Source organism: Hipposideros armiger, unplaced genomic scaffold, assembly GCF_001890085.2.
Source record: "Hipposideros armiger isolate ML-2016 unplaced genomic scaffold, ASM189008v1 scaffold_21, whole genome shotgun sequence".
Classification (NCBI taxonomy): domain Eukaryota; kingdom Metazoa; phylum Chordata; class Mammalia; order Chiroptera; family Hipposideridae; genus Hipposideros; species Hipposideros armiger.
In genome coordinates, this window is record NW_017731371.1 from 6,926,931 (window position 1) to 6,942,773 (window position 15,843).

General features: G+C 55.1%; 1 protein-coding gene across 2 annotated transcripts; it reads left to right on the plus strand.

The window, feature by feature from the left end:
• The first annotated feature begins 2,314 nt into the window (after positions 1 to 2,314).
• Positions 2,315 to 15,212, plus strand: ARPC1B (actin related protein 2/3 complex subunit 1B). 2 transcript variants are annotated; one of them, XM_019635328.1, is made up of 10 exons: positions 2,315 to 2,336; positions 8,273 to 8,349; positions 9,061 to 9,165; positions 9,610 to 9,832; positions 10,807 to 10,914; positions 11,966 to 12,172; positions 12,254 to 12,329; positions 13,248 to 13,453; positions 14,251 to 14,341; positions 14,670 to 15,212. In XM_019635328.1, the coding sequence occupies exons 2-10, from the start codon at positions 8,286 to 8,288 to the stop codon at positions 14,706 to 14,708; spliced, it is 1,119 nt and encodes a 372-aa protein (XP_019490873.1). In that variant the 5' UTR covers positions 2,315 to 2,336; positions 8,273 to 8,285; the 3' UTR covers positions 14,709 to 15,212. The 2 variants fall into 2 exon arrangements, with proteins under 2 accessions (XP_019490873.1, XP_019490872.1); XM_019635327.1 differs by lacking the exon at positions 2,315 to 2,336 and adding an exon at positions 2,677 to 2,785.
• The last annotated feature ends 631 nt before the right edge of the window (positions 15,213 to 15,843 follow it).

A 15,843-nucleotide genomic window follows, 5' to 3' on the forward strand; every position in this document is an offset into this window, starting at 1 on the left:
CCCTTGACCTCAAGGGAAAAGCTCCATGGTCCCCATTGGGGGTGGACATGCTGAGACAGAAGGAAGTCATGCTGAGCTCATTATCAACCCTGGTGTCCACTGCCTTGGCTAGCCCACAGTGTACAGAGTCCAGATGTCTGGAGCTTGGCTGCCCTCTTGTGACCAAGAGGCAGTAAGGCCAGTGCGGTGAGCAGAAAGGAGCAGAAAGCCCCAGAATCCTGATGACCCAACTGACGGCCCTCCTCCAAGCTGGCCAACTCCGAAGCCTGGGTGTGTGGCTGCATTTCTCAGATACCTGAGAAGGGGAAAAAGAAAGGACCGCAGGGGGAGGCAGATTCCAGGAAGAAACACAAAGCTCAAGTTCTCAGCTCCAAATGAAATTCTTCCACCCCCAGGCTCCCCTTGCCCAAGGAGCAGCTTCACTTAGGCTTAGAAAACTTTGTCCCCCGAGGGAGCTATTTCAGATAACACCCCTGTCAATCCCCAGTGTGAGCTGTGCTTTCCCATCTGTTGGGTTCCTTCCCATAGTGGACTGCAAGCCTGTGAGAGGATAGCAGTGCTTGTTAGGAGTCAGCCTCACTTTACAGGTGGAGAAACCATCTGTAAAGCGCTAAAGGAGAGTGACTTGCCTGAAGTTACACTGGTGAAGTGGCAGATCCAGGATTGGATTCCGTTTTCGAATTTGTACGTTCATTCATTCATCATTCAACAGATGCGCATGCAGTGCCTCCTATGTGCCAGGCGCCATTCTGGGTGGGGAGAGTAGAGTGAGCGATACAAACACGGTTTCTGCTCGCACTAAGCTTAGGAGTCATCTTTTCATCCAATCAGGCTGCTTCAGTTCAGTTTTCCCAGTGAGGAAAAGGGAGTCCTCAGGCGTGCATATTTGTTAGGATGCTTTCAGTGATGAGTATCAGAAAAACTCATACCAGATTCCTTGGCTCATGTATCTGAAACCTCTGGAGGCAGGTTGAGTGCAGGCTGACCAGTCAGTTAGAGGTTGGCCAGGGCTCTGGTCATTTCTCTGGGATTCTCTCCATCTGAGCTTTAACTGGGTCATCTGGATTCCCTTGTGACTGTTCAACTTTCGTGTTCAGATTCATGCAGCTCACTCAGAGGGGCTTCTTTCCCCTCCATTATCATCCAAAGTCCTGGGCTTTGCTTTGATCTAGCCATCTGAGGTTGTAAGCCCAGGATAGGGCACACCAGGAACTGACTGGGTTAGAGCACTCAGGGCCGACACCAGAGGAGGGGTTTAGTCCCACCTGGGGTCATTCCTTGGGCATGTACAAAGCTGTGGAGGGGTGGAACAGAAGCCATGGACACAACAGGTGTTCCATGGTGTCCCTCACAATTTCACCTGTCCCCACAGGAAGGAGGTTGCCAGTACAGACCATCTGAAACTTTTCTAGTTAGACTAAAGCCATCACCAGAAGTGCCAAGGCCAGAGGGAAGGACCTGGGTAACAGCCCCTCACTGTTTCCTGAGAGCCAGGAAGGCTCAGGATCATACAAATCTTAGCTAAAGTTACTGAGTACTACTCAGTGCTCGCTACTGAAGGTGCTCCCCATGTTTGGACACATTTAATCCTCCCAACCACCCTGCAAGGGTGAAATTCAGTGCAATAGGAGCTGGAACTGGTGAGCACAGGACCTTGTTGGGAATCCAGTGGACACATCTAATGGGAAGGGGGTCAGGGACAAAGTGATCTGAGATACTCGGCCACACCCTGCAGGATAAACTGAAGTTGGCAAGGTGAGGACAGGGTGGGAAAAGTGTTCTAGGCAGAAAGAACAGCACCTGTCACAGCCCCTACACCTGATAGGGTGTGAATCTAGCTAGCCACGGACCTCCTGAGACCCTGAAGACCTCTTCCACCCCTCCCCTGCTGCTTCCTGCTTGCTGCCTGGCTGACTTTGGGTGAGATGAGTCAGTCTAAGGAAGAGGGGCCTGATGAATTGAGAGGGTGCAGGGTTTCTTCATGTGCCAGGCCACCTGGCCACATCTCCACTGATGAGGCAGAGAGTAGAGATGGAAAGACTCCGGGGGACTACCTGGGCCAAGACCCAAATTCAGGTGGCTGCATGGCTGCCAGACACCAAAGGAGTGAAGCAGTCTGCAGTGGAACCGAAGGTCATGAAGTCAGCACAGACAGAACGTGCTGGGCCAGCCAGTCAGCTGAGACAGAACGTGCTGGGCCAGCCAGTCAGCTGAGACGCTAGTGTGCACTCCTGACCAGGGCCAGCACCACGGTTTTGTAGCGAGGACAGGGAGGGTTGGGAGGACGGGGACTGGCTGCCTTGTCGACGCCGTACTGCACTTTTGGCGCCCAGCAGGTATCAGCTCGTGAAGGAAGGGATGGTCCCCGCGATTTGGGGACCGAGGCCTGCAGAGGTTCCCTAAGTTGCTGGGTCACCAGCACCAGTGTGTGAACGTAGAGCTCGCTTGCTGTCGGTGGGAAAGGGGGGACATGCACACTGCCAGGCTCCGGGTTCTCGCCAGCTGCTGCTCAGGCTGCGCACCCCTCTCTAAGCGTCAATTTACCCGTTCATAAAGTAGTGAGGGGCGATCGTGGATGATTTCTGAGCGCCCTGGGTCCGTGCAGCCCTGAAACCCGGAAGGATGGGCGGGGCCTTGGGTTTCCGGACTGTCCCTGGTCCCCGCCCCCATCCCCTGGGGGCTGAGGCTGCGAAGCCCCGCCCCACGCCCACGAGGAAGTGGCTGCGGGTCCCAGAGCCGGTTCGGCGCGTCGACTGTCCAGAGTCCGCGGCCGGGGCGCCCCGAGGTGAGGGGGCGCGGGGCTTTGGTGGCTCGGAGGTGGAGGGCCGGGGGTCTGCCTGGGGGTGAGGGGAATTTGGGGAGACACGGGGATGAGAGGAGCTTGGGGAGGGGGCGCCTGAAGGTGAGGGGCGGGAGAGAGCCTGCCAGGAGATGTGTGGGCGCCCGGAGGTGAAGGGGTACCCAGTAGTGAGGGGGTACGCGGGGCGGAAACTCTCCAGGAGGTGAGCGGGGTGCGGGCGGCAGGCCGGCCTAAGGGTGGGCAACGCAGGACTCCTTCCTTGCACCCGGCGCCCTCGGGGCGGCGGGATCCCCGGCCCGCTTTTCGCCCCCTCTCCCCTACACTGCTTCCCCATCTCCCGGACTTTTCCCTACGGTCGGTGTCCCCCGTTATTTCAGGCGGCGAGAGCCCCACGCCCAGTCACTTCCCCTCCATCCTCCAGCCTTCCGGGTTGCTCCAGCGGGAAATGAGCTGGCGCCCCCGCCTCGCCCCTCTGTCCTCCCGGTCGCCCCCTCACGGCCCTGGGAGCCAGGTCCGAGGGGTCCTGTACGGGCTGAGCTGGACCCGAGCGGATCCGATCCGAGTAGCCCCTCCCTCGCCGGCGGCAGCGGGGAAAGCAGCCAGGACACCCGGGCGAGGTGGGGCCGGGACCGCGGGCAGTAACTGTAATACAGTGATGACTAGCGTGAAGCAGCAGGCGAGTTGCAGGCTCTCCCCAGGCTCCTCCCGCTGGGCGCTGGGCGCAGTGCTGCCCGATGCTTAAGAGCACCCATCACCTGTGAGGTCTCAGGGACGTAGGTGAGAGTGCCAGCTTCTGCTTTTACTGGTCGATGATCTTAGCAAACCACCTAACCTCTCTGGGCCTCAATATACTTGCCTTATCTGGAAAATCGGGAACTTTTTCAAGTTGTGAGGCATAAATATGATAATGTGTATAAGGAACTTGGCAATATGCCAGGCACACACAGTATAAATGTGTGCTGCTATTGTCACTGCCATTATAAGGTTTGTCTCTATTTATCCAAGTGCCTGTCCAGGTGAATCTACTAACCTCTGAGATTTGGGGTCAGAGTCTGCTGTGCTTTTTTTTTAAGAGCTGTGTGACTTTGAGCAAATCTTGGCTTTTGTGTGAGCCTGTTTCCTTCTGTACCAAATAAAGGTTAAAAAAAGAACACAAGAAACTTCTTAGCCTTGCGTTAGGGGTAAAAGAATGTATGTCAAGGTCCTGGGTAAATTCTGGGCATTTAGAGATGCCAAGTAAAATTAGTTGATTACATATGTGTTTGCATATAATCCACATAGGTCTTTTTCTAATAAATAGTATCCCAACGTGTTAATATCATGTGTACCCTTTCCATATCTGTAGTCATCTGGATTTTTCTACCCCGTCACCATTATAAAGAGGGTTATTATGGACATGTTTGCTTTTTTAAAAGTCAGTGGCTATTTTCTTAGCACAAAAATGAATTTATGCCACCAGAGTGTTAACAATCTTAAATTCCTGTTCTTGTTATTCTGTTCCATTTGTTCCTACCCAGTCGTTGAGCCGTTATCACATGGCTCTTCAGAAAGGCTGAACAAATTATCAACAAATGAGAATTTCTCTACAGCCCTGCCAGCATTGAGTTTTATGTGTTTTTGGTTTTTGGTTTGTTTGGGTTACTTTAACTGGGGCTTTATGGTGCCTTATAATTGTTTTCATTTGTGTTTCTTGACTTTGCCTGCTTTGTAAGACCTTAAGAGCAGATTTGGGGAGAAAGGATTGATTGGCTGTTCTTTTGGGATGGCAAGGACTGTTTCACATACAACAGGAAATTGAGTAACTGCTTAGCAAAATGGCTCTCTGACAGCTCCCTCCAGCCAAACTGAGCTGGGTGGGGACTTCCCCATGTGCCTGTTGAGCTGAGATCCTTGCTCCAGGCAGCTCCTGCCTGGATTAGCCTCAAATAACAGCCAAACCTCTGGAGAGGACTGGCAAAGCTTCTCTGAAAGTACGAGAAAAAATCTACAGCCAGTGCCTTATCCAGCCCCAGCCTTTTCTGGATGGAGATGTGAGGGAAGCACTGTATGAAGGCACCCAGCCAGTATGGACAGAGTCAGAATTTGAACCCAGCACTGTAAGGAAGGAGTGCTGAGGCATGAGACCCTTGGCCAGGCCGCCTGAGGCTTTGCCTGGCTTGCTTTGCTGTGGAGAGGAGCTATATTTTCCTTGAATCCTCAGAGGACCCTCTAGATTGCAGGTTTCCAGGATTTTCTAATCACTGATCCTATCAGGAAAAAAATTTGAGCCATGCTCAAAAACATGCTCCCCAGTAAATATTTACAAATTTCATCCGTGTGCCACTGAAGTAATATGGCATATCCCTTATAGAACATTCCCTAAGACAGACATGAAAGAAAGGATGTGATTCATTCATTCAACCACATTCAAGAAATATTTATTGAGCACCTACTATGTGCCAAGTACTCTAATTGGTGGTGGGGATACATCAGTGAACAAATACCCCTGTCCCATGGGGCTTACATACATACCCCAGTGGGTGGTCTTTGGCACCCCTTGATGGAGACCCACACCCCACTTTGGAGATCTACACCCCCTCCTAACCCCCGTGCTGCTCTTCTCTACCCTCAAACCCCCAGCCATGGATGCTTCCCCGGTCTGGAAAGTGCTGCTGGGACCACAGAGAGATGCTGGCTCCAGTCTAGAGGGATAGGAGTCCTGTCAGAGTTTGGCCTATGCTCTCCCCCCCAGCCCCACTCAGTTTCAGGGGTGATGGGGGGCACTGAGTACTGGATGTGAACTCCAAGTCCCAATGCCATCCTCAGGGCCCTCTCCTCTGTCTTCAACAATCAAATGGGCCTACAGGGTGCTGCCTCACACGGCCACGGTGACAAGTGGGTGGGTGTCCCAGAGGCCAGAGCCTCAGCCTGCCTCTGTCTCCACCAGGAACCTTCGCTGAGGCATTGTATTGTCAACACACTTGGGCAAAAAAGCCCTGACAGCATTTTCCTATGCGGGAGGTTGGCTGATAGTGAGCTCCCCTCCCCCTCTTGGTAGGGTAGAGGTTTTCCTGGGAATGATTTAAGTCGAGTTCCCGAGGCAGGTGGCCATGTGAAGGCTGCTTCCCTGAATCTGACCTCAGGGGCAATCCAATGATTCCTGAACTAAGAGCCTACACAGCCCTGAGGCCAACAGTGGCTGGAGAAGCCCGTCCCCTCTCTGGGCTCCAACTTCCTCATTTGTAGCATGTGGGGGTTGGGAATCATTGCTGGGGCCCTGCTGGTTTCAGTTGCTTTGCAGAACTTCTGAATAAAAGGAAACTGCATCTTCCCCTCCCCCACTCAACTTCACCCTTACCCACTGCTCCCTTTAAGATAGGTGTTGGTTCAGTGGACTAAGAAGTATTTTTGGAACCTCCCTCCCCTCTGGTCCCACTGTTCCTGCAGCCATCTTTCCCAGCCCCTTCCTCTCCCACTGGACACTGGAGAACCTTTGAGTCCCGGAAAACAGTGGTCAGGGTTTCCCAAGTCCTCTTAGCTGCATGGTTTGCTAGCATGGGGACCACTGTCCTTGGCCAGTCCAGCCTTTCCATCTTCACAGCCTGCATCTCTGGAACATTAAGCTAGACAGGCTTTTACAGCCTGGTCCAAGTGTCTGGATGCTCTTACCGAGACGTGCAAGAGGCAGAGACGCCGGCCACACGGCAAATCTGTGACAGTGGAGCTTGGAAGTTGGTTCTGTCTGCTGACCTGCTCTGAGCCTGGGGTCCAGGGACCCTCCTGTCCTGGGCTGCAGCCACAGGGTTTTTTCTTTCTGGGTCCCCTGGGATTAAAGGAGTCAGGAGTGGTTTGTCTCAGCTGGACTCCAGGGGTTTGGAAGTGGGCTCAGGTCTTAGCTCTGCCCCTGCCCTGTTAGTGACCTTGGAAAATGGGGGTGGACAGATTAGCATAGCTTAGCAGTCAGACAGGCCTGGTGCTCCCAATCCTGAGTCTTGTCATCTGTGGTATAGACAGTGATGACACCCTGCCTCAGCAGAACTGGCCTAGCCCAGATGCACCGGAAGCTTGGGGGAAGTCCCCATCAGGCCTGCTAGCTTGGCCTTTGCCCTACACAGAGAGGCCTTATAAGGAGAGAGACTGGGGAGGCAGTCTCTTGCATGGTGGTGGGAGCAGTGTGCTTGCATGCATGCAAGGCTGAAGAAGTACGTGCATGTGGGAGCAGCAGAGTGTGTGTGTGTGTGTGTGTGTGTGTGTGTGTGTGTGTGTGTAAAGCTGAAGACTCATGAGCATGTGTCGCCTGAGCTTGGGCTGTTGAGGAAGTGATGTCACTTTTGTCTTTATTGCGGAATAGAACATGGGCGGGCATTGGGGGAAGTGGAGAGAGTAGCTAGCACACAGGTATGAAATGTGGACAGACATGGCCTTGAAGGCACTTCCACAAGGAAGCAGCCTTCCCTGCAGAGGGAATAGCATGCGCGAAGGCCAGGAGTTCTGCGTTTCCCAGGCACAGAGATGGCCGAGGGCAGCAAGCTCAGCATGAAGAAGGGGAGGGGGGAGCACCCCCACAGGCACAGCCTGGAGGGAGGGGGTGGCCTGAGAGGGCTGTTGCTGGGAGAAGCCAGCCAGTCCAGGGCAGAAATAAGCAGAGCTGTGTGGTGAGGGATGAAGGCAAAGGGAGGCTGTGGGTAACCCACCGAGGTGTGGGCCCCACCCCTTCTCAGCCCAGTGGGCTCCCCTGCAGCTCTGTTAGCCCTGCTGGGTGGGAGGAGGAGACTGAGGGTGTGCTGGGCTGAGCTGGGGCTTGGGGAGGTGCCAGCCCCTCCCCAGATGGGAGGTCAAATTCCTGCCGCCACCACTGCCAGGGCTGCACCTTCGGTGCTGGGCCCAGTCTCCCTCCTCCAGGCACCCAGCTTCCCTCTGGATCCTCCTTCACCCCAAAGCCAGGCCACCCTGGGGCCCCACCAGCCACTCCAGGCCCACTCTTGCCCATCCCCCCAGCCTCAGGAACAGCAGATGAGTTTTCTTGATGAGAATGGGATCTCTGTCTGCTGCGCCCCAGCCCACAGGCTCCTACACACCCACCCGAGGAAAGGGGAAGACCAGGGCTCTGGGTGTGGAGGGCACTACTCTGGGTTCATGAGATTGTTTCTTCTCATCCTCACCCTGTCCTTCTAGGTGGGGGCATTCCACCTATGAGAAAACGGAGGTACATATGATGGGTGATGGCCTATCTGGCTCAGGGTCCCAGCACACCCCACTCACGGCAGTGGCTTCACTCCCATCCCCCATACTTCTCACCCCTTACTCCAACCTTTGTTCCCTGGAGCCTCAGAGATATCCCACGACAGTTGTCATTTTATGAGGAGGGAACCTGAGGCGCCAAGCCTGAGTCAGGAGGCAAGGTGGCCCCCACTGCCTTCCCGCGAGGTGGGCCGGGGCCTGGTTCTGGGGCAGAGGCAGGGCTGACTGGGGTTCTCCCCTTCTTGGGCACAGAAGCTGAGAAGCCATGGCCTACCACAGCTTCCTGGTGGAGCCCATCAGCTGCCACGCCTGGAACAAGGACCGCACGCGTGAGTGCCCGCTGTCCCCCAGAGCACACATGGCCATTTAAGCAGCCAAGCACACATGGACTGTGGGCCCTGCACCCTTGGTTCTAGGTGTTTAGGAGGGAAGGGATGAGCAGCTCAGAGACAAGTGGGGCGGCCAGGCGAATGGGCATTGAGTGGTGGAGATGAGGGCAGAGCCTGGCGCAGGCTGGGCTGTAGGTACAGGGGCTCCCAGGCTGGGGATGGGAACCGAAGACATAACCTGCAATGGCAGGTAGTGAGAGGAGCTAGAAGACCGACACACTGGGCAAGGGAAAGCAGTGCAGACAGAGACGGCCTTTCAGAGGAGGTGACATTTGTACAGAGACTAAAAGGCGGGGTGGCGGGGGGTGGGGGGGGCAGGTGAAGAGGGCCTGAGGTTGGGCAGCAAGGACAGTGTGGCTGGAGTTGGGAGCAGGGGGCAGTCGTGGGGGATGGGGAGAAGCTCCCGAGAGTGCTTTGGAGATGTCCAGGGAGGTACAGGTGAGGGGTGGCCAGTCCCTAGGGAGGTATCACAAGAGGGGCCTGACGGCCTTCAGGGAGCCCCTCTGAGGCAGAGGAGGAAAGTCCAAGTATCGAAGGACAAGGTGTTGCCAGGTGGCCTGTGAAGGGCATTCCTAGTAGAGAGGGGTTGTGAGGGCAGGGGGGACCTGGGCACGCTTGCAGCCTCCCACTCCCCGCCCGTCTGTCCTGCAGAGATTGCCATCTGTCCCAACAACCACGAGGTGCACATCTACGAGAAGAGCGGGGCCAAGTGGGTCAAGGTACACGAGCTCAAGGAGCACAACGGGCAGGTGACAGGTGGGTCAGGCTGGCTGGGATCACCCTTCTGAAAGGAGGCGGAGGGGAGGGCAGGCCCCACCAGGGCCATCCACCCACTCACTTGTTGGTAGGATGGTTTGCGTTGTGAGTAACACAACCCTTATTCAAAGTGGCCTATATTATAAAAGGGTTATATTGGTTTATGTTACTGTAAAACTAAGAGATTTGGGGGCTTCAGGAAAGGCTTGATCCAGCAGCTCAGCATTACCAAGGACCCATTTCTTTTCTGTCTCTTGGCTTGGCCTTCCAGCCTGTTTGGTGATAGTTGGGGGAGCCATAACATCCCCAGTAAGCTCTAGGAGCGCTCCCTGGAGCAGCTTTCATCCAGATTATGGCCTCTGAGCCCCTCCTACATGGACGCTTATAGAGCTAGCCACTTCTGCTTGGATGGCTTCAAGCTAGTGTCCCGTCCCCACGCCACAGGCATTGACTGGGCCCCTGAGAGTAACCGCATCGTGACCTGCGGCATAGACCGTAATGCCTACGTGTGGACACTGAAGGGCCGCACGTGGAAGCCCACGCTTGTCATCCTGCGGATCAACAGGGCTGCTCGCTGTGTGCGCTGGGCCCCCAATGAGAACAAGTTCGCTGTGGGCAGCGGCTCCCGAGTCATCTCCATCTGCTATTTTGAGCAGGAAAATGACTGGTTGGTGTCTGGGCAGAGCCTGAGTGGGCTGGGAGGGACCCGGGGCTGCAGACCAACAGGCAGTGGGCCTAGAGCAGCGGTTCTCAACCTGTGGGTCGTGACCCCTTTGGGGGTCGAACGACCCTTTCACAGGGGTCGCTTAAGACCATCGGAAAACAAAAATATTTACATTACGATTCATAACAGTAGCAAAATTACAGTTATAGAGTAGCAACAAAAATAATTTTATGATTGGGGGTCACCACAACATGAGGAATTGTATTAAGGGGTCACGGCATTAGGAAGGTTGAGAACCGCTGGCCTAGAGTGTCCCTGAAATTACCAGATGGGGTGTTGGGACCCTTCTTCACACGGCCCTGTGGAAGTGTGTCCTCTGGACCTCGTAGGTGAGGTGCAGGGCTCCCTGCCAAGCACTGGGTGCACCCACAGCCCTGGTTAACAAGGTTACAGAGCACACCAGTGTCGCTTCTGTGGTCGCTGCATTAAGCCCTGCACACATACTGGCACTGACCCCCCCACAGCCCGCTGGACTGGACATGTTTTCCCCACTTCACAGATGAGCAGATTAAGGCCCTGAGGCAAAGTCACTTACCCAAGGCGCACAGCCTGTCACACTCCAGGACCAACTCACAAGCTCCCAGTCACATCATCATCTCCCCTGGGTTCCTGAGGGCAGAGCCCAGGCAGGAACTCAGGCTGGAGTCTGGGAGACCCAAGTTCAAATCCCAACAGGATTGTTGTGAGGCTTAAAGGAGATGGGGGTAGAGTTCTCACACATTATTGGCCTGAGCCGTGGCCCTGACAATGGGCTGGCAATGCCCAGGCCCCTTTCTCCTGGGATCTCGGTGGCCTGCAGGGCCCAGCTGGAGCCTGGGGTCCCTGGGGCACTGAGACCCCAGGTGATAAAGTAGGTGGGTTGGTTGCCCACCTATCTGTCCCTCTCTCCCCTCTACCTGTCTGACTGCTGTGTCCAGGTGGGTATGCAAGCACATCAAGAAGCCCATTCGCTCCACCGTCCTCAGCCTGGACTGGCACCCCAACAACGTGCTTCTGGCTGCGGGCTCCTGTGACTTCAAGTGCCGGTGAGAGGGTGGGGCCCTGACATCAACACGGGGAACAGGGATTAGAGAGTTGAGGGGAGCCCCGTCCTGAGAGCCTCACACCTTGCCTTGCAGACCAGCTCTGCTGCCAGCAGGGTGACCTGGGGCCTCAGTCGAGCATCTGTGAGGTTTTGCTCCTTAAAGGATCATCATTGGGTCCTGTCTTCAGCCCATGGAGGGTCTTAGCAGGATGTGCCCCTTCCCACTTATTAATGTCAGCAAGGTGTCCTAGATCCTCTCCCGCTTCCTAGGACCCCCCACCCCTTCTGTCTCCTGGCTTCGGTCTGAAGGAAAATGAGTGGGTGTACTTTTTCACACTAAGGTATAAATGACTGATAAGCTGGGACAAGCCCGCCTCATTATCTTAAGGCCTGGAATGTAGAGTCTCTAGGAGCCATTGGCTGTTTTTTACTTTGAGGCTCAGCACCCCAGAGTCCCCCAAGGCCTCCAGCTCCCAGCTTCAGGCAAATGGCCTGGGTGTCTGAATCTCCATCTGGGAAACACGGCTATGGCAGGCATCGGAGGCCTCTTAGGAGGCCCCCAGGCACAGGGAAGATGGCGTCCTGATGAGGCTTTGTTGGTGGGTGAGGAGTGGTTTGTTGGCATCCTGATCTGTCAGGTGACCCTTTGCTGGCCCTGGGATGGAGAGAAGAGGGTTAACGTGTGTGAAAGCAGCAGTGTGCAGAGTAGAGCTGGCAGGATGAGGGGCAGGATTTGTTCAAGGTGTAGAGCAGAAGGAAGGAGGGGCCTGCTAGGGGCTGGCTGTGGAGTTCAGCATGTTGAGGACCAGGACGCCCCGTGAGGTCTGCATCACCTATGGATGGTCAGTCTTCAGGTGAGGGTGCCAAGGGCCTGGGAGTTCACAGGACTCTGAGCTGGGGACCTTCTGGCCCCACACCATTGCACAAATAGGGCACTGAGGCCCAGACTTGTCTGAGCGTGAAGATGGTCATGAAAAGCTGGCTGTGGTACCATGAGCCAGGTGCTCTGACCCCCAGTGACTTCTTTTTTTTTTTTGCGCTTCTTTGGGCAGTATCTTCTCAGCCTACATCAAGGAGGTGGAGGAGCGACCGGCACCCACCCCATGGGGCTCCAAGATGCCCTTTGGGGAGCTGATGTTTGAGTCCAGCAGTAGCTGTGGCTGGGTGCATGGCGTCTGCTTCTCAGCCAGCGGTAGCCGCGTGGCTTGGGTCAGCCACGACAGTACCGTATGCCTGGCCGACGCCGACAAGAAGATGGCGTGAGTACAGGCCACCTGAGGTGGGGCAACCAAGGCACAGCAGGAGGGGGCCAGTGTGGCTGACATCTCTCTCTCACTCAGCGTCGCGACTCTGGCCTCTGAAACGCTGCCGCTGCTGGCCCTGACCTTCATCACAGAAAACAGCCTGGTGGCTGCGGTAAGGAGGAACGGAGGAGGGGAGCGGTGGCCCATTAGAGCAGGTCTCCCCGTGAGCCCAGAGATGACCAGGCAGCTCTCCACTTGTCCCCCCACCTCCCTCCCTTCCATCTGTATTGATCAGAATAAGTTGGATTATGCTGCAGCAACAAAAAAAGTCCCCAACTGCAGCGGCTTAACACAGTGCAACTTTTTTCTCGCTCATTTTACACGTCCAGCATGGATGTTGTGAGGGGGGCTCTGCTAAATGCAGGAAGAGGCTTTGTTGCCAACATGCTTCCCAGGCGCCCTGGAAGAAGAAGGGGGAAGTGGAAAATCAGGCCCTGGGTCCTGACATCCCTGCTTGTTACTGGCTAGTGGAGATGACAGGGCCACAGCTAACTCAGAGTGGGTGGGTGTGGGGAGTGCAGTTCTACCATATGTCTGGAAGGGCACTACTGCTCTCCCTCCCTCCTGCCCACCTATCTGTCAAGTCCCTTTTCACCTCTCAGCAAACATAATGAGGATCCCAGAGAGGGATCAGGCTGCCTGGCCTAGAGAAGCTACAGCTGTGGAGACTCTCCCAGACAGCAGGTGTAATCGCTGAGCGGGACAGAAGGCCCCTGGGCTCCCTGAGGAGTCCCAGACAAGCTTTCCCATCTAGAAGCTGTCCTTGCTGGGGGAGGGGCTGCCCCTATGTGCTCACACCCAACATCTGGTCCCTGTACCTAGGTCAGACCTGGATGTGTCTGCAAGCTGGCATCAGCTTCCCAATAGCTCCACCCAAATCCAGCATCCAGCCTCCCGGAAGCCAGACTCGTGGCTGAATGCCCCTCTGCCTCACACCTTGCCTCCAGCCTCAGTTTCCCGCTGTGGAAAATAGGGGCACTGCACCTGCCCTCAGCTAGCACGCATAAATAGCACGCCCTTCTCCTCACAGGGCCACGACTGTTTCCCAGTGCTTTTCACCTACGATGGCGCCGCGGGAACGCTCAGCTTCGGTGCGCGGCTGGACGTGCCCAAGCAAAGCTCGCAGCGCGGCTTGACAGCCCGTGAGCGCTTCCAGAACCTGGACAAGAAGGCGAGCTCTGAAGGTGGCGTGGCCAGCGGGGCAGGCCTAGACTCACTGCACAAGAACAGTGTCAGGTAAGGGGGTGAGGGGGGCCTGGGTGGGGCCTGGACTCATCCCAGCAGCCTGGAGGTGCAAGCCCTGATTTAGGGAGCCGGGTAGATCTCTTTAGGTTGCACAAAAGTAGCATCAGGTGGGAGCAGAGCAGTCAGCCACGCTCTGCATTTTTAGGACATGGCTGTGTAGCAGTGGGGCCTGTGGTTCTCTGGAGTGGCTAGGCAGTGACCACTGGCTTCTTATGGGCAGAGCCATAGCTGAAGCAGGTCTAGTGCTGGAAACTGGTGAGATGGTGGCAGAACTAAGGGTCCTGCTGTAGACTCCTTAAGAAACTGGGGTGGGACTAGGGGGAGACCCTTCAAAACTCCCAAATCCTACCAGCCACAGGTGTCTGCTCCGCAGCAAATAGAAGAAATGTGGCAAGACTTTCTGACCCAGCCAGTTAAACCCTCTTGTTTATGGACCAGAGACCTTTGTCTTTCAAGGTTCTTCAGAAGTAGCCCTCCATCCTCCCAGCCCCATCTTTTTCTTTTTTCCCATCCTGCCACCCTACTGTCATTACATACCTTCCCCAGACACGTGTACCTAGCGCCGTTCCAGTTGCCTGGGCTGCCCTTTGCACCTCGCGCACTACTGCTGTCCCTAAAGCAGACTTGTGAGCCCTGTCCTGTGATCCTGTACAGCCTGCCTACTGGGGTGTCCCTCCAGGCACACCCCAGCACTTCCACTGGTCAGCTCCCCTAAGAGCTGGAGGGCACAGTGGGCTTGAGTCCAGCACAACAGGCTGGGATCCGTAAAGCTCTTATCCTCTTTGCAGCCAGATCTCGGTGCTCAGCGGGGGCAAGGCCAAATGCTCGCAGTTCTGCACTACCGGCATGGACGGCGGCATGAGCATTTGGGATGTGAAGGTGAGGCTCACCCCACCGTGCTTCCCACCAGAACCCCGGGGGCCCTTCTTCCCCATTCTCCCTGGATGCCCCGAACTTCATTCCTGCAGGAAAAAAGCACTTGGAATGAGGTGGGGGGATGAAAGGCAGCCCCTTGACATCCGGGCCTCGACATGCTCTGTGGGCACCTCCTTTTTAGGGCTAGGATTCAAACTCAGGTTTGCTGGACCCCAAAGACCAAGTTCTCTACCCTCTGCCCTGCTGGAGGTGGGGTGGGTGTGGGCCAGGTCCCTGCAGATGGGATGTCTGCAGGACACCTGAGAACCAGCCTGTTCTGCTCATCTTCCAGAGCTTGGAATCAGCCTTGAAGGATCTCAAGATCAAATGACCTGTGAGGAGTGTTGGCCTCATCCCAGCTGCTGGGGAAGGGGTCTGGGAGGCTAAGGCTCGCTTTGCTGAATGTTTCTAAGGTACCCACTTGGGTACCCACAGTGGGGAGAGGGGTAGGGGGTAGGAAGCTTTTCTTAATCTATTTGAAGGAACATGTGCCTTTTTCTTACTTTCATTTATTGTAAAAAAAAGAAGTCCCCAAAGCACTCTGCTGGTCATGAACTGCTTCGAAACTTGGAAGTAATAAAAATACAATTGTAGACATGTCTCCTGTTTGGAAGAAGTTAGATTTTGCACAGGCATAAGTAGCTTATTTTGGTTTGCCAGCAAAATGATCCATAAATCCAAGGGCCTTCCCCCACTGCAGTCCAGCCTGGGGGCTGCCAGGACCAGGCATTCTTTCCTGTCATTCATTTAATAGATTCCTAGACAAGTGGTTGTACATTCCAAGCTGGTTCTGGGCTTTAATGGAAATTTAATATTTCTCTATTTGATGTTTGCAGTTGGTTTCTGATAAATGCTCATTTTTTAAGACAATTTCCCCCCATTCCTTTTATTCAGGGGGTTATTTTTGTTTAATCCCATACTTTTTAGTTATCTACTTACCGTGGGTTTCCTTTTAGTCTAGGTCATGACGGGTTTTCTGCAGGCCACAGTGAGCTAGATGCTGGCAGCTGTGGGATCCCTTTCTGGGGCATCCAGGGCTGTTGACCTGTATGGTCAAACCCAGATGTGGTAGAGGTCACTGGGATCCCAGGGCTTGATTCCATCTCTGCCACTAAATCTGTCTCACCTCAGACCAAATCTCCTGCTTGGCACCCAGTCACTGACCTCTCAGGACTGTGTGCAAAAAATGCTGCTGTTCACGACGCAGAGTCCCCTCACAGTGGAGGTGCAGGGGCGGGAGAGGTGCTGTGGCCAAGCCTGCAGGCAGCCCTTGTGAATGTGCTAAGCCCCAGTGTCCCAGCTGCCATCCCCCCCACACTGGGTGGTAAGGTCTAAACAAGGTAATGCGTGGCAGTTATGCTGGGTATCCGTTTTTGGGATGCTGCCTTCCAGCCTTGAAATCCTGAGGCTGTTAACAGCAGGAGGCACCTGGAAACCTGGAGAGGCCTGGTGCTGCTGCCAGCCTG